We start from the raw sequence: 25,834 nt of genomic DNA on the forward strand, positions 1-25,834 counted from the left end.
AAAAAGAAGCATATTAATTATGACCTTCCAATTAACCAGAATTTTCAAAAACTTTGAGAGCATAAATAGGAACAATTATAAGTTTTGTAGATTCTATAAGACCTCAGATGAATAATATATAACAGTGCTATTAATTTTAATAGAGATAACGGTCGCACTGATGGCTGTGTACTCCCCACGTGTCAGGTAGAACACTAAATACTGGATTATTGCAGAATATTTTTATCAAGGTATTTTGAGGGTAATAATTTAAAAAGCAATCCTTTAGAAAAATATTAGCTGCAAGGTCTGAAATGCCAGTATGTTTTGAAGAATAATTCTATAACTCAAGGCACACTGGCTTCCAACAGAAGGCTGTATGCAGAGTTCACAACTCAAAATTGTGACACACAATAAAATAATCTGTGATGGACAGTCAGCTGATACATCAAACAGAAGAATTACCACTCTTAGCTACTTGAGTTAAGAGAATCACTTGAGTGTAATTTTAATAGAGTATGTTTTAAATCAAGAGTCAGTAAATTATGGTGTATGAGCTATATCCAGTCCAGTGCCTATTTTGGTAAATAAAATTTTACTGGAACATAGTCATGTCCAATTGTTTAGATATTGCCTAGGTTTGCCTTTACACTACCATGCAGAATTGAATAGTTGTGACAGAAATTACACGAATCGCAAAACTTACAGTATTTACTCTCTGACCCTTGACAGAAAAATGGCTGGCTCTTGTTTTAAATAATTAGAGATAACAAAAAGAATAAAAACCATTATGAAAAAAATAGAACATTATCATCAATATGTAGGCAAATCTGAAACAGAATTAGAGGGTACTTCTAAAAAAATTTATATTTTTAAATATTAAAAAAATATATTCAATGGACATAGCAGAGGAAGAATTATTAAATAAGATACAGAGTTAATGAAAATATCTAAAATGCAGCATAAAAAATGAGTCAAAAAACAGGATAGAGAAGACATACAGGGAACAGAATAAGCAGTCAGAAAGCACATTTATAAGAGTTTCAGAATGAAAAAAAAAAACAGTAAATGGCAAAGAGGAAATATATGAAGAGCTAATGGCTGAAATTTTTAGAATTGAAAAAATGACAGGAATCCTCAGATTAAGCAATACACCAAATCTCAAAAAGCATAAATGCACATTTGATGTGCTGAAATCACAAAACATCAAAAATTAAAAGAAAATTTTGAACAATTTTGAACAAAAATAGATTACCTTCAAAGGGATGATAATAAGACACAGAAACCTTATCATCAATAAATAATAGACGTCAGCGAAACATCTTCAAAGGTCCAAGAAAAAATAAGTGTCAATCTAGAACTTCATTAATAACAAAGTCTCTCAAAATGACAGTGATGTAAGAACATATTCGATATCCAAAATGGAAACTCTGTCCCTTAGAAATCTTGCTGAAATAACCACTAGTAGATGTTCTTGACAAATAAAGAAATTAAATCAAACTAGAAATGAGAGGGTAGCAGAAGCACTGTAAAATGGAAGACTAATAGAGGTAACTCCAAATAAACATTAACGGCGAAAAGTAATACTAATAACTAATGATAGTTAAAACAAAGTGGAAATAAAACAGACAATAACTACATGCAAGATAAGAAGGTGTGATTGAAATGAGAACACTATAGACCCTGGCACTGTTTGGGAGCAAGAGAGATACAAACTAGTTCTTTACTTTGTTAAAACTCTATAGGGTAGCCCCTGGAAGAAATGAAAAAGACTTAAAACTTCCACACAAACGCATAGAAAGAAAACTCAATCAAATGGAAGGCATAAAAGGAGGAAAAAAATTAAAAATTAAGTCTGACACAATCAAAATAAATATAAATGGATTTTTACATTATATTTAAAAGTTATTTAATCCAATTACATGCTGCTTACAAGAGATCTACTTAAAAATCACATCAAATGGATGAAAATGAGTTAAGCTAAGAAATACTAGGCATTCAAAACAACAGAAAAATGCAATACTACAACATTAATATCAGACAAAATAAAGGTAAAAGACCTTACAGGATATGAAAAAGATAATTCCTTAAGTGTAAAAGGAGTAATTCACCAGGAAAATATAATGACCTTATTAAGCCTGCATCCATTTAAACAGCATATCATTCAAAATCTAAAATTTAGATAATTAAAAAGAGAAACTGGCATTACACAATGCTAGTTAGAAGCTTTAATATATTTCATCAGAAATTAAGACAGGAGACAAAAAACTTGTCTTAAGAATACAGAGTGCTTTAACAACTCAATGATCAATCCTGAACCAATGAATTTAACATAGGACACTGCATTGAGCCCGTAAGAGAAAGCATTTTTTTTTTTTTTGTCAGCACTCAAGGAACAGTAAGAAAACAAAAAACAAAACAAAACAAAACAAAACTGACCCGTGAGTCTCAACAGATACTGAAGAATAATGTAAAACTTTATCTTACTGTCCAAAAAGAAATAAATTAGGCATCAATAACCCAAACACAGAAACACTCCAATCCTCTCACACCTATTATATACTTGCACATTCAAAAAGACGCTTCTAAGTTCATAAGCTAAAGAAAAAAAATTGCAATAAAATAACAAAATATTCAGATTCTAAGTGAAAATGCCAAAATTTATAAAGTGCAGCTAAATTAGTTTTAAAGATAAATTGCATATACTAGAGAGTGGAAAAATATTAAAAATTCAAGTGTTAAAAGTGTACAAATCAGGAAATTAATAAATAAATTAGAGAATACAAACTGGAGAAAGAAGGAAAGATTGTAAGAATAAAAGTAGACATTCATGAAATAGAATATAAGGACAATGAAGAACATCAACAACAAAAAATAGCTTTTATTTTATTAGACTAATGGAATAGGTATACCTCTAGTAAGCGATCTATAAATGAACATGAATGAGAATAAACTGTAGGGACACAATCTGAGATATAGTATAGATTTATAAGGCAGATATAATTATAATTAAAAATAGATTTAAAAAAGCATAATACAATGACTTCAGTCAATATATCTGAAGGCAGATAAACTATTATGTCTATAAATGTTCAAATTTAACTTAAAAATAGAAAATCTAAATAAGTTTGTAAAAACTTTTCAAAAATGAATAAATAGGCGACCTCCCACCCCATATGCACACAAAGCACTTATTGTACATAGCTCTGAAAATGAATTTTACCAATACATCCAAGAACTCTCCCTCCACTTCATTTTATACATATTTCAGTAAGTAGGTAAAGAAAGAAAGCTCTTTAATTCACTTTATGAAGTTAATATAACCTTTATTCCAGAATAAGTACATATAAGGATAAACTAAGAGAAAATTTTTGGCCAATCTCTTATAAATATAAAAAGTATAAAAGTTGTACCTATATTTTAAAAATCTAAAGCAAATCTGACAAACTCCAGTATCTGTTGAGTCAATGTCTGCTTTATTAGCATCTGTATTTTTCTATATGTTTGAAGTATTTCACAACGATGACAAAAAAGACCACAGGAAGAGAATTAGGAAGAAGTTTCTTTTCTCAGAAGAGGTAAAGGTAAAACCTAGAGACAGAAATGTTGAAAACATAGGAAAGAAATTTGCTTAATTCTTTTTTTTATGGCCTAAAGAGCCTCAATCTGAAAGAATTGAGATCAATTACCAAGAGTGATTCTGACTGGGAGGGGAGGTGGGGAAATGAAAAAATTGAAAAACTTTTGAAATTTATGTTATAAGCAACGTGAGAAGTAGAACTTATTCTGTTGGTTATTATTTAGTATGGTTCAAACTCTTTAAGAATGTCATGGAAAAAAAAATTCAGAGAAGTATATACTCTTTTAAGACAAAACCAAAAGATCTATTTCAAAGATGTCCATCTAAGTAAAAATATGTTTTTAATTTTGGAACAAAATGGAGTAGATAAACTTATTGCTAAATTTGCTACCCTACAGAATGTTTAATTTCTTTTTAATTATCCTTGTGCATTTACTCTTAATTGGCTTAGGAACAATCCAATTATATGATTGTCTTATCTTGTTAAAGCTGGTAACTCACCTCCCTAAAGTATTCAGATGAAGAAAAAGATGTAATCGTTTTAGTGCCTAACTCCTGGACACCAGAGTATAAAGTAGTTGAGGTCGAGAGAAGGAGGGAGGAGAAGCAACAGTTGCCAACTTGCCACAATGAGAGTGTATGCTATGTAAGAAGACACTAGACAGACCCCATGATAAAAATCATGAGAATGTGTCCAGAGCCAGGGAAATTCTCTTATTACTTTGACCAAAGAGAGTTGGAAGAGCACCAATCTGAGAAAAGGCTGCAGACTTTGGAGCTCTTGTTGATCAGTGGGTAGTCTGCTGGCTGAAAGATTCATATTTCCCAGAAGGGAACCCACACGGGATTTATGTATAAAATGCACAAACACAGAAACAGAGACATACCAGTCACACAGAGAGGAGCATACGCCAGAGGCAGAGCAGAGCCTTTTGTTATAGGAGGAATGAGCCAAAAAAACAGAAATAGTTCAAAATAAAAGAATTCTTCATTGTCTCAAAGATATTAGGGAGGAATGCTTCTGAGTGAGCTCAGAGAAGAAAAACAGGCTTTTAAAGAGTAAAGTCTAAGGGAAAAAATTTTATCAAGAGGACAAAATCTAATCATCTACATCAATCCACATAGCCTTTACCAATGAAGAAATTGTGTAAAAAGTCTATCAGAGAGCACTGAATCCATTAAAATATAGTACCAGGGTTAATGCATTATGGGGATTCTGATTATAAAACAGAATATAAATATGTCAACAACCTTGATGTTTAAAAAAAATAATATAACTAACAAAAACATGGAGGCAGGAGAGACTGTAATTGTAATTATTTCCACATCCTTTATAATATATAGCCCAAAGCAGTGGTCCCCAACCTTTTGGCACCAGGGACAGATACTCCTATAAGAATCTAATGCCTGATGATCTGAAGTGGAGCTGAGGCGGTGATGCTAGCTCTGGAAAGCAGCTGCAAATACAGATGAAGCTTTGCTCCCTTGCCTGCCGCTTACCTCCTGCTGTACAGCCCGGTTCCTAACAGCCCCAGACCGGTAGTGGTCCACAGCCCGGGGGTTAGGGATCCCTGGTCCAAAGTTAAATGAATAGTTAAAAAGATAATCACTCCTATTTTGAATTTTCATATTTTTAATATCTTTGGAGAGTACTTTTGGATATGAATATATCTTGTGGCAATGATTAGCAATTTTCTTTTTTTACTTCTGTTCTTTTTTTACTTTTCAGCCTAAACTTAAATTTAATACTTTTAATTGAAATAATAGAACACAGTTTTTCTAAGATGATCTCTTCCTATACATACACATTAAGAGATGTCAAATAATGTTTATAAAACACTGGGGGGAGTTATTTTGCATGATAGATTTAGGGTTATTATTCAAATCTTATTTTTATTTTTCTACATTATTTTAAAAGTATATAAATTTTATGACACTAGTAAAGTTATAATACTTCACTACAAAAAGATGAAACCAAATAAAATATATTGGAATGCATCCCAGAAGTTGAGCTTAGTGAGGATATTTATGACAAAACCCTTAGAGACATCCACTAGAATCTCAGATTTGTTTAGCAGGCACTTTTTAAACTCTTACTGTGGTGATGGGATAGAAAGAAGTGTCATTAAAAACTGATTTAGGTAAATGACCACTAATGCAAGGAACTTATATTTTAGGGGAAAATATGAGAAATTAATATAAAACAAGTGGTAAGAGAGAATATCACTAAGCCAACTTTTTAAAATGTTCACGATCCATCTTCTAAGTGCCCTGTAGACTGCAAGATTATAATGTACCACAGGTACCTCAGGGAACTCCATAGGGGAAGTTTTAAATGAGTTTCATCCTATGCTAAGATAAGGAGACAGGATATTAAAACAACTGATTAGGCAAGAAAACGTGCATTTCAAACCCCATTTTCAGCTGTCACCTACCTTTCATCTCACTGGATGTGGTTTCAACTGACTATTTGGTGGTTCAATATTTACTGCTTTAATAATTTTCAAGATATATGATATAAAAGAGCCCTTGTCGATATTATTGCATTTGTTTCTATGCAAATCAGAATAATGTTTTCTACCATGCATAATTAAGAAATGGGAGAGGACTAACAAGGTTTTGTTTTTTTACCATAAGATCATCAGAGTCAAAAGTAATAGGTCCTTATGCTAACTGATATATTTCTCATAAGGATCTCAAGGTCACTATCAGAACAAGAATGACTGAGGGTTATTGAAAATATATCTACACATTTTATTGTGTGCTCTAAGCCCTCTCCAGGATGCCTCATACATCGAGACCAACTTACTAGCTCATTCAGTTACTTACAAATAATTAATTCAAAACTTATTCAGTACCTACTAAATAAGAGTGATGTAATAGGTGTGGCGAGAACTTCAAAGATGGACAAGAAGGAATTCCCAAGGAATTAACAACTTAATGGCAAATTGGGGAGAGCAAAATGTACATAAACGTGCATTATGGAGTATTAAATACCATCTTCACTCTAAAATGCTTCTAGAATCTTTTACTCTGTAAGATTTCTAAGGTCATAGAACATCAAAAATATTATTTTCCAAAAGAGACGTGGGTTACCGTCTGGAGATGGTCACATTTATGGCTCTTTCTTTCATTTTACATTTTTTCACTTTTCATTTTCTAGTACTGGGCATATATTGGAGGCTTACTTAATAAGTACTACTTAATAAGTACTATTTTGCACAAAATAAGCCATTCCGCCCGGCTGCTTGCTAGGTTAGTCAGTCAGTCACAGTTCCTTCTCAGTAATCACCTTCAGTTTACTTTTGACAAATTGTTACCCTAATTGATTTGATTTAAATCCCATCTTTTCCACAGTCTGTTTGATTTTACAGGATCAGCCAGGAAATCTTATAGTCCCTCACTTCTCTTCTATGTGTAATCATGTGCCTACATTTTAACATGGATGGCAGATTCATGATGTTACAGAGTGCCATGTTGCTTCTCAGTAGTGGCTACAGGTCTATGATATAGACTAGATGATTTGACAGTCAGACCACATCTAACCATGTTAATCAATGGTTTAAACTTTGGAGCTAGCTATGCCTTGGCTTGAATCTTAGCTGTGTCATTTATGGGCAAATCACTGTAATCCTCTAGGCATCGGTTTCTTCAGCTGAGAAATGGAAATAATTCTGTTGTACATAACTGAGGTAAAGACTAAATGAGATAACTTTTGTCAAAATAGCTAGACCACTGCATTAAATATGGGCGGTGAATATGACTTTACTTCTCTATTCTTTCATTAAGGTAGCTTCATTATTTCTATGACTTTGTAGTCTAAAAGAAAGCAGGTAGAAAAGAATGGAGTAATCTCCTTTGTTGCCTTTTTAATTTGCTAACAAGTCAGATAAAATACTCTGATGATACAATTTTTAACATGTAAGACATTTACTGGCATGCAAGACTTCTCAGTAACAATTAGATTTCAAGAGATCCTGACTGAAGACCTGAGTGCCTGAGAAGGTCTTGATTACCTAGTATACACTCTTGTTGACTTCCAGTCCTGATGTCAGTCAGCTAAGTAATTAAATAGAGAGGGCTCTGTGCCTTCAATTTTCTTAAATTCATGCTATGACATTGACTTTACAGAGGCTGGTAGCAGACTATTTTTAACTGAAGGTCACTGACTTTTAAATTACTTAGGGTATCATAACATAGCATTTTTTAGGACATTCTTTACATATCATTCTCTCATTACAGTTTTCTATTTCAGAAGCTTCCCATATTAAAATACTTACTTTACAACATCCAAAAGGCTAGTAGAAAAAAATATATCAGTATATGTGTAAATGTGGTTATACACAAACACACTCTCGTACATTTTGGGCTACACAAAACTATAAAATTATTTAGTCTTGGAAATAATGCAAATGAGGTGACTATGCCACATTTAAGAATTTAAAACGAAAATAATTTGTGCTTCCACAAAGAGATCTTATCTAAGAATATATAAATCTTAATCAAAGACTTTTTATTGAAAACATGTTCCTAGGATTTAGCAAAATTCTTGGTATACAGTAGGCAATCAATAAGCCTTTACTAAAAAATTAAAATAAATGGGTCAAAATCTCGCTTGAATTTTATAAACAGATAAGTTCTATAAATAAGAACTACCCTAAGTTGCCAAGAAAATAAGTGGCAGAACCAGTAATAAAGTTCAGGTCAATAAACTTGTAGTTTCTATCAACCATTTTACAAAATGTTACAATGATCCAGGTCATTATCATTACCGTACTCAGAGGTAAAATAACTGAGAGAGAGAAATGAAGCCATTACGTCCAGACATCCAACAAGGCATATTCAGTAGAGAATTGCAATGTTCGTCCCAGGATACATTTATTTTCATCTTTTTAATTCTCATATGCCTTTTTCCCTCAGTGTGCTGCCACAAAGTTCCTGATGAAAAGTTATCAGAAAGGAAATCTTCACAAGAAAACCTGGTGCTGACTTAACAAGACCCATGGACTGTGTCTCTCACACTTCTCAGCAATTTTACACTTTTTTCAGACAAGCATTACTGAATATTTCAAGCAGCACAGATGAAAAGCAAGGAAGAGTTTTACCACAGTGGACCCCAACTACAATGTACTCTCCAGTTTAATGAACGCTATACAAATTGCATTTTCCCCCAATAAAGTATATTCCAGTAAAGTGAAATCCAGTTGCACAAACAAAATATTGCACATTAGACAGAATCATGACTTGACAGATGATTACTTAAACACATATATCATTTTAAATCTCTCATCGTTAGCCTCTGCTTCATCTGATAATGTCATTTACAAATTTAGCAATATTTAAGCAATATTCACAATTTACTAATCTTAATGCTTCAGAGCATTCCTTTATAACTATGTTTCCTTACTTAGCACCCTTTTTGGTTTAGATGAATTGGAAAGATTAAATTTTTTTTTGTTTAACCATTAAAAAATGTTCTGAGATTTACTATAATTTCATTCAAAAAGATATAAATCTATAAAATGTGAAATGTCATAGTCTACTGAACACTCACCTAAACCAGACTTTTTTAATCGTTTTAAGTGCTGACTTGTTTGTTTTCCAGTGGGAGATTTTTGCCCATGTTTCATTTCTTTATCTGAACTGTCTGCTTCACCATTTTTAGATTCGGATCCTAAAAAAGGAAATAGTTATTATGTCATTATCTTCCTCTTGCTGTCCTTGAAAAGATAAATCTAAAATTGTTTTTAAAAACTGTAGATAAAATCTCCTTTTCTAAAAGTTAATTCAGTACCTTTGGCCACAATCTGATTCCTCTACTAGATACAAAGAGAAAAGCCCAATAAATCAATCAAACAGAACAAAAAGCAAGAACAGATGGCCTAATAGTGGAGTCAAAAACACGTTCACTGATCTGATAGCTTTTAAAAGAAACACTCAGATCTTCTGTAAAAATACACGAATAAGCTTCAACGGTACTATATCATTTAGAGACAATGCGAGACAGAGACAGAAAGATGAAGGAAGAAGAGAGGCTTAAAGGGAGAGAGAGATCATACCTTTATAAATAACTTTATGTTGAAATAGGAACAGAAAATGCAAATATCAGTCTATAATAAACAGAATGGCACAAAGCTGATAAAGTGACAGAAGGTAAATTATAAAAGGTCAGGGCTGCACTGAGGTGAGAAGAATGTTGCCAGAACACAAAAACTAATAAGGGATTCTTGATTTTGCAGCAGAGGACTGAAAAACAAATTCACACTCACAGGAGAACTGCTTTTGAAGGCATTACACATCAGCGTGTGGTCCATCACTAAAGTTCAACATCGAAACAAAAGCCAAAGCAATAACAAAATAAATCCACCTAGCAGCCCCACACATCTTCTTATGCCTATTGACAAATAAAGTCCTTGATGATGAGTGAACTGGTGCATTTTTTTAAGAGTGAAATACCCTATTTTTTTTTTTTTTTGAATCACTGAGTCAAGGGTATAAAATAAACAAAAGCTCACGTGGAAATATCATTCGGTTGCAGAGAGAATTCATGACATCTTTCTCAGTGAGGAAGTTTCCTTCGGGAAGAAACTGGCCAAGCATACCATATTTTAGCTCTTTACCTGAAGGCGAATCCGACTGCTCATCAGACACTTTTAATGGTGTCAAAACAACGCGAGGAACAGTCTTGTTTACCATCATTGAGACTCCATTTCTTCTTTTCTGCTGCTGCCTCAAAGCCTATAAAACACGATAATAAAATATAACATAAAAACATAGCCAAAATGATTTCTCAGAATTGAATTAAATGATCCATTTGCCCATCATTAGATAGAACCTCTTAAGAGACTTAAATTCCACAGTTACTAATTTGTCAGGATTCTTAATAGTCACCTTCATGTCATTTTCCCTCAAAAGCATAAAATCAGGCTTTGGCAAAGGGTATAAATCTGAGACCATTTTTGGTATAATGCTGAAAACAAAGCAGCACTTACAGGTTTGTTCTACCTTAGCAGTGTGGCTTGAAAGCCCATGGAATTTGAAACCATGACTCCCAAGTAAAATAAATGTAAAATAAATGTTTCGAGAACAGGATAAAAATATATGTGTCTGCACTTCTCTAGCAGGTGCGTCCTCTCCAGTGCACTGCTCAGTCAATCAAGTTAACACCGAGTGTCATCAGTATGTACAGCAGGTAAGGACTACAGTATTGATGCACTCACTCGGCCGTGGGGAGCGCTGCACAAAATCACTGAACATGGCAGGAATCATTTATTTCTGTGAAGGGAATCAGTCCTAATCTTGGAAACCTTGCAGCACTTGGCTTCTGTCTGCTTGACTTTGGGCATTAACCTTCAGAACACGAACATTACGGTGTTCTGGCAAATCCAGGAAAAAAAAAAAAAACCGATAAGAGAATAAATCTCTCCAAATGGGAGTGCTTTGTGTTTCATAAATGAATCAACCACGATGGTGATAATGTAATAAAAGACATTTAAAAGTTCTGAAATACAGCTTATCTAGCTGATCGCTTTATGCCAAAAATTACCTGTAATAAAAAGGATCTTAAGCACACGAAACTAAAGAGACATTAAATTCATAGTTATAGGAATGTTATAATTCCTCAAAAGGTTAAAAGGCTGACCACAGAGAGCCTCAAACCTTTTCATTCCTGGTTTCTGCATAATTTCTACCAATTTTATAATATCTCAGTTACTTGATTAATGATCTTTGACCAATATTCACAATCTCCTGAAATGCACTGACGGTATATTAGTCAGAAATGATCACATTTTATTTGCAAAGGGTATTAGCTGAATGTCTAACTTGTTGATCAAAGATTTAGCAATCAAATAATTATAGAAGTGAAACACTGAATACCATTTAAATGAGAGAAGGCATATTCAGATGAGATTTAAAACCACAGCGGAAAGTAAATGGCTTGGGAAATCTATTACAAATGATTCTGTTGCTTATAATAAGATAGGACATTTTCCTTTCAATTCTTAGATTTACTGAGCTTTTTTAAAGTACCAGGCACTGAGGGTGGACAAGAAATACAAAAATGAATAAGATGTCATCCTCTGTCTTCCTCACCTTCAGCTTGCTGTCAATAATACATTTAATGAAAGCATGTGTGCTATAAAATATTTAAGACATTTGCTCTTTCTTCCATCAAGGTGTATACATAATTGCATAAATCTCTCTAGACATCAACCTATCAATCCAATAATAAAAGAGAACATAGCAACATGGTGTCTTAAGTTATAATTAAGTCCATCTTTGCCCACTATGTAAGACTTCACAAGACAATAAAACCTATACAAAGAGTGACAAGTTTTTAGGAGTCTATATATCATTGATTTCAACTATTTCCCTTGGCAATCCAAATAGGCATTTAAAAAATATTCATTTTATGTCAGGGTGGAGAAGTGTATTTTGGAAAATGTTGGTTAAAAAAAAGATGAAGTAATAAGACTAAAAGCTGGAATCATAAAGTCAAAGATGGTATGTCTTTTTATAGTATTTGTGGTAAATAATAAGTAATAAAATTTTCATACTCAATTTTTAAAGCTGAGAAGACTCTACTGTAGAAAAATTAGTAGTTGGATAAAAAGAAACCATGACAGGAATAATAATAATACAATAATAATAAAACTCAGAGCTATTTCGAATTTTAAACAGTCGAGATGAAACCAAGGTAAGAAAAAAGGAATGCTATCCTATGAGTCCATTTCAGTGATTTTTTTCTGAAAATGGATTTCCTAGTCAATCATTCGAACAACATTTCTTAATAGAACATTTTAAAAAATACTGAAATGCAACACTATGTACCTGCAGGTGACCAATACTAAATGCTCGCCATACAAAAAAAAATGACTGTTTTAAGTGTACAAAAAATATATATACTTTTTTGTTACCTCTGAAAAACAAGCATTATATTTGACCTCAAATAAGTTTTCTAGGGGCAAATAAGCAGACATTGGAAAGTCTGTTTACTATGATGCTAGTCACAGTAGTAAAGCAGCAGGCTAGTAGGTAAACTCTGAGGAACATCAGAATCCAGCTTATCAGAAGCAGCATCTTGATTGTATTTACCAGATCTGCTGTCATTTTTGCCTGAGTCACTTTAGGCTACTTGAAGATTCCAATCCACTTTCTGGAAAGCTGGATTTATTTGACCCTGGACACCCAGGATATCCTCCAAGCAAGTCAGGACATAGACGGATGGGGGAAAACAATGCTGATTCAACTGAGGTGTTTGGGAGAGTTTGTACCGGCTCCAAACAAGAGAACTCTAGTATCTGTCTCGTCCAAGAGGTGGGTCATATAGTGAACCCTGCCTAACACTATCATACATGTTTATATAGTTCTTATATTTCTGGTCTCTGTTGTAGGGCTCGCGCCCAGCAAGTAAAGAAGCTAGCTATTCATGTTTTGTTGTTGTGATTATGTAACTATTTCAGCAACTATGTACGCACTGACTCCTCACATGGACACTGCTTGTCTCCTCACAATTCCTTCAAAATATGTGCAATGCTTTTTGGACCACGTGGCTGGGATAAGACAATGACGAGGGAGGCTGAAGTGAGTGGGGACACATACACCCCAATGGAAGGGGCAGTAATGACTCAAAAGAACCAACACAACTGGATTTTTAGTGAGTTTTCCTGTTTCTAAACACATGCCAGACACAATCAAGATGATTCTGAGCCAAAGTAGGCCCAAAGGCACCAATCTTTGACACCTACTAAACGATAGTCCCAGTGCTCCTCACCTCCCTAAATAAATGAGCCTGACCACTGCCCAAGAGAGGTGGTAAAATCCCCCTCCTCTAATGTGCTGACCTGCAGGCAGACGGGCTGTTTCAGAGCTGTCTTAATCACTATGTGGTGCAATGATTAAGGATGAGGTTGCAGAGTCACTGGAACACTTAACAAGCTGCGTGATGCAGAGTAAATTACTTGGGTAAATGTCCTAGTAGAACAGAGATTATACTGTTGGTTAAGCTGTTTTAAATAGGAAATCCACAGTGCTGTTTCTATACAGGCTCTTGGGAGATGGTCAGTGGCCATCTGGCCTTCTTTCAGTAAGTCCTTTGAAGCTGTGTCTAGCACCTTTCTTCACTAAAGGGCACACTTGTATCCCACTGTCCTCAACTTTGAACTTTAGCTAAAATTCCAAGAAAACAAAAAAATTCCTATTTTATATTATGTTACAAATGTAATAGAAGGTAAATGCAATTTAACTTGTCACTAAGCTTGGGTATCCACAACCCAGAAAATATAAATCCAGATAGTAGATTAAGAAAATAGAATTAGGAAGGCCACTTTAGTTGGTCATGGAAGGTTTCTTCTGCACAAGGGTACCATGAAAGGGGAAAACTTTTTTGTTGTGGTGACAGTTTGGGGTGAGGGTGGCTTTTTTCTATTCCGCACTAAAGGTCTCAATTGGCCCTGGGATCCTGTTGATTAATCTGCAACATGGTTTTATTTTGACATTGATTTTATGCAATAAGTCTTACTATATTAGTCTTGATTCATTTTAGGAGGATGATATCAATGAAGTACTTCTAACTACTCAGGCCTCAGCTATACATTGGAATGCTAATGGAATAGCTTACTGAACAACTGTAAATCCTATAATTTCAAATCTAGAAAGAAGCAATATCAAAACCTAAATAAAAAGTTACCCCCCCCTCAAAAAATAAATTTTTAAACCCCCAAATAAATAAGTAGATGGCAAATATAAATACAGTCTGCTATGAAAGAATGTACCTTTGAGCTGCCCACGTGTATAATGTCGTCATGTCCAAGCTACACGGAGAACATTAAACTTGTGAAGTTTAATACTTCCAGGTACCACCAGTATGAACAACATTTACAGGCTTAAAATTGGAAATAAACTTAGTTTTTAAAGGAAACAAACACAACAGAGCTAAACCAGTCTAGGAAAAGTAAAGATCATATCATACATCAATAATAATTCTGGGTCTAAGGGAAAAGAAAGAAATCAAGAGGTGCTGACTCAGCATGCTTTTCTCTAGCCCTGAATCGCGATACTTTCTTGTAAAGAGAGACAAAATAAAAAATCTTTATATAAACATTTTTTTAAAACAGAAAGCTCACCAGATAACTCTACAAGTATTAAATGATCCTCGTTTCCACCCTAATGAAAAATAAAATAAAACCTAAAATCAGAGGCTTCTGTGTTATCTTGGAATTTACATAAGCAAGTAATGCCTGCTTTATTTTAATAAACACCACCAATAATGTAACTGAAGAATGCACTGAATGCAACAAGCACTTCACTAAAAAATCTGAAGATATCGCATGCTGTGAATGCTAAAATAATTGCAAACACACACACGCACACACACACACACACACACACACGGAACAGCTGGCGGTGTCAGGCACCAACAACTTGCATTGTTGCTAGGACGCTAAATGTCAGCGCCCACATTCACAAACTGCTATCATGCAACATAACCTTTGGAATTTCACAGTAGTGGTCAAACATATAAAGCTAAAGCAAAATACCAAGAATATATCTGCTTTGTGATACGAAGAGGAAAAAGGATGTGCAACTTTGCGAATAAATTCTACCACCCTAAATAATGAAGAAAAATAAACCAACAGAAACATAGAAAGGTTCTGTTCTGTGCCATGTTACCTCCCGTAACAGACCTCATCCTTCTTAAAACTTTCATTTGATTCTGCTATTTAAAAACTTCCAAAATTTAATCTTTCTTAATTATCCTTCTTTAAAATCCAAAATCTAATCATTCTATACTTTTTAGGATCATTACAACTAAAATACCAAGGCAGAAAGAAGACAGGGAACAAGATAATAATCAGCAATTTGCTATTCTCCAAAAGCTTCTACATATGCTTATTCTGAATATGCTTATTCAGAAAAAAAAATCTACTGAAATAACAATATATTAATCATGCAATTACACTCAACAAATGGTGTTAACTAACATTTTGATGATTAGAAAGGAGAAGGGACCCAAGTACTTAGAAAGAATGAAAATTATATCAATAGCCAAGGGGCATTACAGTCTCTTTACTGTCTAGCCTATAAATACACTGCAGCCAACAGTACTGCAGAGAGGACCCATTCTCTATAGCAACATGGTCTAGGTTGGGGTGGAGGCCCCAGTCTGGGAAATATGTCTGGCTTATTTTGTATGGACGTTTGTTTTAAATTATTATTTTTCACTATCCTTATGCTTATAAAGCTATTGGAATTTGTTTCTGGTTTTTTTTACCTACTTCTTTCTAAGAATCTGCACTGGCCAATGTATAGTTGAACTACCAAAGCCCTACTGACTCACACAAAACACTTCTAGTAAAATGATAAAAGCTAATATTTTTTGAGTAGTTACCATTAATATGTGCTGATATTGAACATAAGCAGTCTGTGTTTGAAAGTAATATTCTTAATGATTATCCTGTTTTGCTTTCTTTACTCTATATAAATACTCAAAAATTAAATTTCCTTGGATAATGTAAAATTTCACCTATTACATATCATATGCTGAAAGAAAGCATTAGTTAAAATGGCAGTATCTGAAGCTATCATTCTGGCATCAAATGTCATCTCCAAGACTTACTGGACAATCTTGGGCGAGTTATCTAACTTCTCTGGGCCTTAGGTTCCTCATTTGAAAAACAGGGATACTAGTACATACCTTAAAGAATTTGTATGAGGACACATGGCATAGTACCAGTAAAATGCAGGGCATAATGTCTAAAATCAGAAGAATAAGTGTCAGATAATACAATTATTAATAGGGTCATTCAGCCGGCCCTATGTTCATAAAATTATGATTTATACATGTAAATATACACACGAAACATTCAAAAACACAGAATGCACACATATACACATATATATGGATATATATGGATATATAGACTTACAAAGAATTCTACATGGCTATTCAACTATCTAAAAGAAAGCTGCAGATTTGCTGAGGCTGCTACAATTTAAAATGCTTCATGTTCAATTTTTGAAATGCTGTCTTAAATTCAGCAATTACAGGGAATCTGAGCAAAATTCTGCAAGAACAGCTTTCCTTCTAAATGTATTTCCAATATGAATTTGATTATTAATCAAACATTAGCATATCTGCTATATACATAGTGTGCCATATTCTCCTGGTAACTAATTTGTTACTGGGTTAAACAATAGGAAGTTTTATAAAATTTATAAATAACTCTTTAAGGACATTAAGTTTTCGGAACAGATTTCTTAAAACAAGGCTTAGATCCTAAGCGAGCAAGAGGCACTTCCCATGAACACATGCTCTACAATAAAACAAAACAAAAAACCACTAACTCAAAGTTGTGTAATGTTTTCATAATTGTTAAAAATGTTTAAATGATATGAAACCAAAATGGAGAAAGTAAAAAATGACACATGGCAATTCAGAGATGTGAATATTTATCTTTACGTTCATATACGGCAAGATTTCATGGTGTGCACATTTTCTAAATCACTGCCCTTTGGAAGTATGAGTCTCATTTATGATCACAACTATATTTCTTAAATGCTATGACTACCACTGTCCCGTTTTGTATCTTCTGTTCTATCCTGGTTAGTATTTTGTTGGAGCATCCTATTTGCTGCCTGAATAAGCCTTTCCTAGACTCCCACCCTTTATTTTAGCAATTAAAAAGGGATCTCAACATTGAATTTTATTCTTTGGTGTCTAAAACATTTTCACAAGAGCAATAATATAAATGGCAAAGATTATTTGACCTATGTAGGATGAAACATTGTTATACCATAAATATAATCCCAATGAATGAAAATACTGCAATTTCAATAATTAATAGAGAATAAGAAAGTAACACAGTTCAGTACAAAAACGTTTTGTTTCTTTCCTAAGTTTTCTTGCATGAAGTAGAGAAGAAGTAGGCAGAGACATTCTAAGAGACTGGATGTGAATATTAAGAAGCGTTACAGGTTGGTGGAACTTTTAAAGAAAATTTTGACTTTATTTTAAAATGTGGTTTCTCTTTCCTTGTTATACATACTATATCACTAGAATGATGCTAGATTTGCAAATGATCAGCAAGGAGAGAGGCAGAGGAGATTGTCAAAGAAGGATCCAAATAAAAACCTAAGAGCAAAGCAGTTACACAAGGGAAATCCATGGATTCAGGGTTAAATATGTGAGCCTTCCATTTACTGACATTATTGTTACCATCGTGCATTGTCCCCATCTACCTTTAGCATCTCTTCCTTCTCTTCCCTGCACAAATCGGCATTTGCCAGTGTGGCGGCAGAAGCCAACATTTTTTTGACAATTACGTGCCACACACTCACTCTACCACATGCTTTCAATGTATCACCTCACACCTCACTTAATTCTCAGATCATTCCCATGTGAAAGGTATTATTATTTTCCACATTTCCTAGAAAAGAAATTTAAGATCCAGAGGAAAAATGTAGCCTCCCCAGAGTTATGCACTGAGTAGCAAGGACTGAAACTAGGGTATCTGAGAGCCCAAAGTCCAACTCTATAATCATTACGTCCCACCACCATCTCCAGAGAGGGACACATCGGTCAAGAATGCTTATGTAATTTCAAGATGATACTTCAAAGTTAACCTCCACTCGGTACCAAACAACACTTGCTGATCAATATTCTAGATATAAATAAGCCACAATTACTGTTTTTCTTATTTGTAACTTAATGTATCTCAGTAATGAGAAATAAGTTATCTGTTTATTTTTATATCAACTACCAGATAAACACGAGACCATAAATATAGACACTATTTTCAAAACATGCAATGCATTTATGAACTCAATGTTTACTATAAATCGCACGCACGCAAATCTTAATACAAGTTTTTATTATGTTTCCAAGCACATTTTCCCTCTTCTATTCTACCCTAAAGTTCTCAAACAAGCCTTTTCCAGTTTTTAGAATAGATTAAAATTACTGTGCTGAATATTACGAAAGCGGTTTAATTCAGGACATTTCTATTGCCTTCTGATTGCTATGTTCTTTTTATTTTACTTTCTCTGCATAACACCCATTAACTTAAGTAGGTAGGACCAAAGGACAAAGAACGAGTGCCAACTATCTTACCTGTTTAAGAGCCTTTTTGGTGTGTTGCTGAAAGGAAGACACTAACTTGCTTTGCACTGCTGTGTTAGTAAGGCTTGAATCTCGAGTGGAAGATGCTTCATCAGTTACCTGCTTTGCACAAACTAGAAACACAGAGAGATAATGATATTACTAATTTGAATTCCTCTTTTTTTATATCCACTGTAATTAACTCGGAGCTTTTCTCCACTTGAAAATGGATACCTAAAATAAAGCAAAATAGCACAGTGAAAAGAAGTCTCTTGATTTGAAAGAAGGGATCATTTAATAACTGTGTGGCCACAGTTACATTTAACCTCTCCAAGTCTCCATTTCCTTACCCACTAATTGATGATAATTTCTATGTCATAGGGCTATTGTACAGACATAAAATAAAGCACAATATCTGCTTCAAGAGTTGGGAGTCAGCAAATACTTTCCAAATTTGAATATGGAGATGGGGCAATGCATATAGTATTCTGAAGAAATAATCTAAATTAAGAAGTTGTCTTAAATCTATCAACCTCAGAGGTATCATGATTCTTCTGTTTAACAGCCCTTGTTCTGTACAATCCATGGCCTACTGGGGCATGTTCATCCTCTCCTATGGGCCAAGTCACATAGCATGGAGAAGAAAAAAATAAAATCCGAGATGCTGGTTGTCAGTCAATTTAAAATAATTATTTTCAAGAAAATGGAGCCCTCTGCAGATATACAATATAATCTGGCCATTTGTAGTAGAGTCAAATTTTTTCTGCTGCCTATTCTACAGAAGACATTTTCTTAGAAAAGACTGTTTTTTTAGATGAACCACTGTCTTATTGACATGGATAACTGCATGGCTCTATGAAACCTGCTGGTGGAACCAGAACACTTCTTCTGGTCCTCCTGGAATGTGACCTCATTTCACCAGAGAAACTAGGTTTATACTGGAGTGGCTTTGGCAGGAGTGCAAGTGCAGGCTCTTTTCTGTGCACACTAAAGGAGGAGTTACTTGGAAAACCAAAGTGAGGAAGCACTATGATTTGTGGCAGAATGGAGGCATATGTCAAAGGCAGGAGGTAAAAGGAAATTAGATGGAAGAAAATAACTTGAGCACATATTGTAAAAGCTCAAAATATGACTTTTTAAGGGCACCAGGTTTAACCCTAATCCAAGAAAATTTCCAAGGAACAGTAACTCGGGAAGATCCTAACTTGAGTTTAGAAAAAGAAAAAAAAAGTGTAGTAAAAATTATTCTATTAAAAAAATAGAAGCATATGGATGTGCACAGTGTTAAGAACAGTCAAGCTGCTTTAGATAGACTTAAGCACATATTGCCTAGAAATGAAAATGTGGTTTTTGAAAGAGAATGTTTGGAAAAAAAAAGTTAATCAAGTTTTGTTTTAACACAAAGTAATCAGGAAACCAAAATGAACACGTTTTGGAAAATAAAATAATTGTTAGTTATTAATGCCGAGCATTGTACATATGTAATCTCATTTCATTCTCACAGCTTTCTTGCAAGATGGAAAATTATTATCTCCATATTGGAAAGAGAAAACTAGAGCTCAGAAGGGCTCGATAACTTGTCCATGGTCACACAGCCAATGAAACAGTAGAGCTGGGATCCAAGGCCAGGCCTATAATTTTCCACTTAAAATATCTGGCCTTAAAGCCAAGAACTGATGCTGAAAATTCAGTGACTAAAGAAGTCTGATTCACTTGCATCATGCTGGCAGTACTGAAACAGGAAGTCAGTAAGAGCACAGAGAACAAGTCATTTAGTCTCTGACATGAAAAAATTAAGAATTATGGGTAAGAACGATTGGCCCAGGAAATGCTATGGTTGAAAGAGCAAAAGGATTTGCCCATGGATATAGTGAGAGATGTCCTTGAATTAAAGATCAGGTGAGTTTTTTCTATTTGATACAATATATTTTCCCTTCAGTCTAAATGTCCTAGTTAAGAAACATTTTATAACACTACTTGCATAAACCATGGCTTTCAGGCTTCTCTCCTTAAAATGATCACTAGAGTACTTTGCAACACTTTGCCAAAGCTTACTTATCAAGAAATATTAGAACCAATCATCGGTTTATATTATAAAAGTTAATTTATTTTTATACTGACTACATGGATGGCCTTTCAATGTCCTGAAGTCTCTATGAAGTGTGACAAACTGGGGAGGGGGCAAGAGTAAAGTGGCAGATGGGATATATGATCCTATTTTAACAGACCTAAACAGATGTGATGTAAGCCCAGCCAGTGCATTAGCAAATATGTTTTATTACTTTCACATGCATAGAGGAGTATTTCCACCTAGAAAAAATGGAAACTTATTGGTTACAAAGGATAACCAAATGCAGTAAATGGATTTTATGGAATTTATGAAAAATATGAGAGTGTTTCTGCCTACTGGGCATCTAAACGTATTTTCCAGTTTTCTTAGGAAATGGTTTTATTCATAAGTGTTTCAAGGTTAACTTCAACGCAGCAGGATCAAAAAACAACAAACACTGAATCACTGTATATTTAATTAAAGCCTCATTCCCTTATATTTTCTAACTGCCACAATAAGCAGTCTCTAATCAGTGGTCCTTCTTGAGGACACTAGATATCTTACTTACAACTTGCTCTATTTCTCTCTGACTTAGGAAATCGTTGGGTATCATGATATCTATATTTCAGTATCACCATACATGCTGCATATTTTGGTTTAAATTCACTATTGTACCATATTAATAGTGATTCACATGTATTTACACACAGTGTTTCCAAAAGTAAGGGTTTTTTTTCAATTTAAAGTCCAGAGCTTCAGATAGAGGGCAGGATAATAAAACTGAAACAGCATCAAGAAATACTATGGTTTTTTTTTTTCCTTAAGGTGATTTCTTTTCCTTTAACCCAACTCTATTTTGCTTTATCTTCCATTCTATCCTAGACCCAACTGATGCATTATGAGAATTCCTTTCCTACATAGTCGTTTTCCTCCCTAATCTCTATTTCTGGAATTTAGTCCTATTTCTCTGAGTCAAACCATTGTTTACTAATTAGTTACCTCTGATAAAAAAAAAAAAAAATTATAGACTCTAGAAGAAAGTGTAAAAGAAAAAAATCTATAAGTTAGTGTTCCTTTGGGTTAAAAACACTTATTTTTGAAGGTGGAGGTAGGTAGCTGGGGTAAAGGGGGTCAAATATGTGGTGACAGAAAGAAATCTAACTATGGGAGGTGAACACACAGTGTAAACATATGTATGCCTTACTGTTAAAGTGTGTAGCTGAAACTTATTGGATTTCGTTAACCAATGTCACCGTAAAAATTAATTAATTAATGTAAAAAAAAAAAGAAAGAATAAAACCCCAGTTATTTTCAATGAAAAGAAATCAAGAAGAAAATGGGTGGAGTATAATATAATGAATCCATAGACTCCAAACAGTGTGCTTGCGTGTGCACATGCGTGCACGTGTGTGTGTCTTGACAATATAGACATCTTAACATGGGCATATGTGTAGCATTGTTCATTCTTTTGCCATGAATATGATGAGGATGGCTGAATCTAAAAACACCAAGTAGTTCGATTATGCATGCTCAGGAAGCTTCATACTCTGACAAAACACATGGTTTCCACTTTTACTTATTTTTATAGCTTTCTTAATAACAGATGTGGTAAATAAATAATAACAGGTTTATTTTAAACAGTTGCCTGAATATTTATCTAAGGGACTGAGTGTGGCCTCTGAAATATAAGCCAAAGAAAATTAATGTTAAAGAAAGGATCTAGGGAATCCCCTGTATGTGAAATTACAACAGGAGCCAGGAAACTAAAGAAGTAGGACAGATGTTTTATCCAATAAATATCAAACGCTGACACACAGTCTTAGCAAGTGATATCTTCTTAGCATTCAGGACAGAATGGGAGCTTTTTGTTTCTCTAACTGTGCACTGGCACCATCACAAAACGAATGCCAGGTTTTTATACCTCAAAACCCCACAAAACTGACTGCCCTTTTGTAGGTGGAGAAACTGAAAATGAAGTAAAACCTTTTTAAAGGAACAGAATACTCTTTCTGTATTTTGCTTGCCTGCCAAAACCAGGCAAGCCAAAATCATAGTTAAAAGCTAATCTACTACTTCTAAATTCAAACAGATAATGGAATTCTCTAATTGCTGGCCATCTACCTCTACTCTCACTCACATTCAGGTTCCCAAACCCCTCCTCCAAAATACTCTACTTAGAAAGCTTGGGAGTGAAGTGAGTTGGAGGATTATAGGTCATCAGAGGACAGGCTTGAAGGCCAAGGAAGCTGGTGACTGTGTTCCAGAAAGGCTGGATTTCAGCCTCTTTCCTCAGTCTCCAAGATGGCCCCCTCTCTCCTTTTTATCATTCACCATTCGACTTGAAAATATGGGTTAGAGCTCATATTTTTAAAGTTGAGTACTAGAGAGAAGGTATGAGTAATACTCCCCCCGATCTAATTACTAAGCCACTGACAGGTGTGCCAGAGAGCTTTAACCTTTAATCTGAGACACAAAGAAAGGAGAACTCAGAACACCATCCTGACTGTCTCTCTTTCTGGTCTCGCATCTTGGTTGCCTCTTCAACTCCCACCCTCTCTGATCCAGCCAATCGAGACCCTGTGGCATTTCCTGAACACACATATTTACAGTATTTGTTACAAGAGCTCTGATTGTCCCTCTTCAAAGTACCCTTCTCCATCTCTCTGCTTAGCAAACTCATCTTTTAAAAATTAAATTTATTGGGGTAACATTGGTTAATAACATTACGTAAATTTTAGGTGTACAATCTCATAACACAACATTTGTATACTCTGTTGCATACTCAACACTCCAAAGCCTAGTCTCCTCTGTCACCTTGTATTTGGCCCCCTTTACCCCTCTGCGTCCTCCTCCTACCTCCCCTTCCTCTCTGGTAACCACTATTCTGTTGTATCTATGAGTTTGTTTTGTTTTGTTCGTTGCTTTTTGTTTTATAACTCACACATGAGTAAAATCTTACGGTTCTTGTCCTTTTCTATCTGACTTATTTCACTTAGCATAATACTCTCAAGATTCATCCATATTGTTGAAAATGGCAATATTTCATTTTTTATGGCTGAGGAGTATTCCACTGCATGTATGTTCCACTGCAGCATTATTTACAATAGCGAAGACATGGAAACAACCCAAGTGTCCTTCGACACATGACTGGACAAAATCATCTTGACAGATCAAGCTCAAACAGCTTCCCCCAGAGCTTTCCTAACTATCCCGGGCTCTGAGGTAGGCTTACTCCTCCCTTACCCATGTTTCTTCAGAACTCAGTATACAAATTTACAATAGTCCCAGCAACACTGGTGCTTGTGTCTTTCTCAGCACCCACAAGCTCAGCAGCTCAAGTACTTATATACTTGCAAAGATAGGCATAGAGCAGTTGATCTATAAATGTTCATTAAACAAAACTGTCAAATTTGATTTTCATTAAATTTATCTACAGTATCTATTTTTAAAGTTAACTTCCAATTACTGTTTTTAATAAGAATTCATAGAAAAGGAGATCAGCAAAGCAGTTGTTCATTATGGAAAAACACACGCAAAGGGTGAACTTTTTAAAAATCTGAAAAAAAAAAAAAGCTTTTTTAAAAGCGTGTTTAAATTATCCTAAAGTCGAATAGGGAAAATATGGAAACCAAACCACAAAACGTCCTATGTAAGTCAACGAGAAGGCCCATGACCTGCCACTAAATGTAAATGTATTTTCTTCCACCATCCTTACTCATTGCCTTATTTTAAGAGGGTCACGGTTTGGAGGTTTTGCATAGTGAAATAAAAATAATTTAAAAATCAAAATTAGACATCACGATGCATTCTTGAAATGGTAGGAACTGTGTGGAGAGACTACAAAACATCTGGCATAACATAGTCACTGTGACAAAGATCTTCATTGCTATATGTCTAAGTAAACTATACAGTATAAAACAAGCTATCTGAGGTAAATGGTATTCAACGGTATAATCACAGTAGAGAAGAGAGGCCTCTTTCAGTCAACATCATTTTGATCAGTTCTCCCTCCAACTATTCTCTTTCAATGTTCTGACCACTTAAACTAGATGCTTTCAAATAAAAACGATTATCTGTAGAAAGGATCCTGACATACATTATAGATTTAACACAGTTTTTATAAATAAAAAGATTTAAATAAAAAACCACACAGTATATTAAACACTGTATGGCACAATGTTAGAATTCAATCAAATTTTAAAAGTGGGTTGGGTCTTAGAAGGAGTTTTTTTAAAATTAATCATTCATTCAGTTGCAAAACTTTTATTGAGCACCTTTATGCCTAGTCCTGTATAAAATGTGGGGGGACTTTGCGGAGACAGTGAATAAGATCCAAGACCAGATTTTGAGACCATAATTTTGTGAAATATATTTTTCAAAGAACAATGGCATAGAATTATTAAATCTACCTGAGGGAAATTAAGTCTATGAAAACCTAGGAGTGAACATAATCATTTGTTTCGAAAGATCAATAAGCAGATAATTCAAAAGTATTCCTAGATGGCAAATAATCAAAAAAGCTTATGTCTGAATTATAATGGTAAATATCATACTTACATTTGAAATTGTGTATATCTGATACTCTGTGTATACACAGCAACAAAGTACATGCCAAATACTGTTAAAAATGATGACGATGACCAGGCAAACCTATCTGACTTGAACTAAAACTTTCCCGGACTCCATTTCTTTCAGAGAAAAAATATTTCCTTAATCCTTTTTTGATCCAGACTAAGGAGAAACTGTCCTAGCTCAAAGCATTCCTATTCCAAGATAGGTATAGGTGTCTGGATTTAAATAACTTCTCTTGCTGCATTAAAAGAAAATATTCAAAGGGTATGAGATGCCAAGAGAGGTAAGGGATTAAATAAAGCAATAAAAGCACTAAGATAATGGAAACAGCAATTCTCCCCTAAGAAACTTTCAAGGGAAAAAGCATTTAAACATTATAAATATTGATACTTGATTATATTTAGCATAATATAATCTATGAATAAAATATACCTAACATATCTGAAATATTTACTATATTTTATAGTCTGCTTCCTAATTAGCCCAAGCTAATGAGTACACTGAATTTATAACGAAAAACTTAGTTATGCTAATATCTCTGGATATCTATAAA

The 25,834-nt window shown here is 34.2% G+C and overlaps 1 protein-coding gene across 1 annotated transcript in view; it reads right to left on the minus strand.

Moving 5' to 3' along the window:
• Window positions 1-25,834, minus strand: part of ASXL3 (additional sex combs like 3, transcriptional regulator) — a 131,068-nt gene that overhangs the window by 61,882 nt on the left and 43,352 nt on the right. Inside the window, exons 4-6 of the mRNA XM_011361811.2 lie at window positions 18,672-18,793; window positions 10,180-10,297; window positions 9,114-9,233 (exon numbers count right to left, since the gene is read on the minus strand). Coding sequence (XP_011360113.1) covers window positions 9,114-9,233; window positions 10,180-10,297; window positions 18,672-18,793 — 360 coding nt within the window. The remainder of the gene's footprint in view (window positions 1-9,113; window positions 9,234-10,179; window positions 10,298-18,671; window positions 18,794-25,834) is intronic.

Source organism: Pteropus vampyrus, unplaced genomic scaffold (genome assembly GCF_000151845.1).
Source record: "Pteropus vampyrus isolate Shadow unplaced genomic scaffold, Pvam_2.0 Scaffold3, whole genome shotgun sequence".
NCBI lineage: Eukaryota > Metazoa > Chordata > Mammalia > Chiroptera > Pteropodidae > Pteropus > Pteropus vampyrus.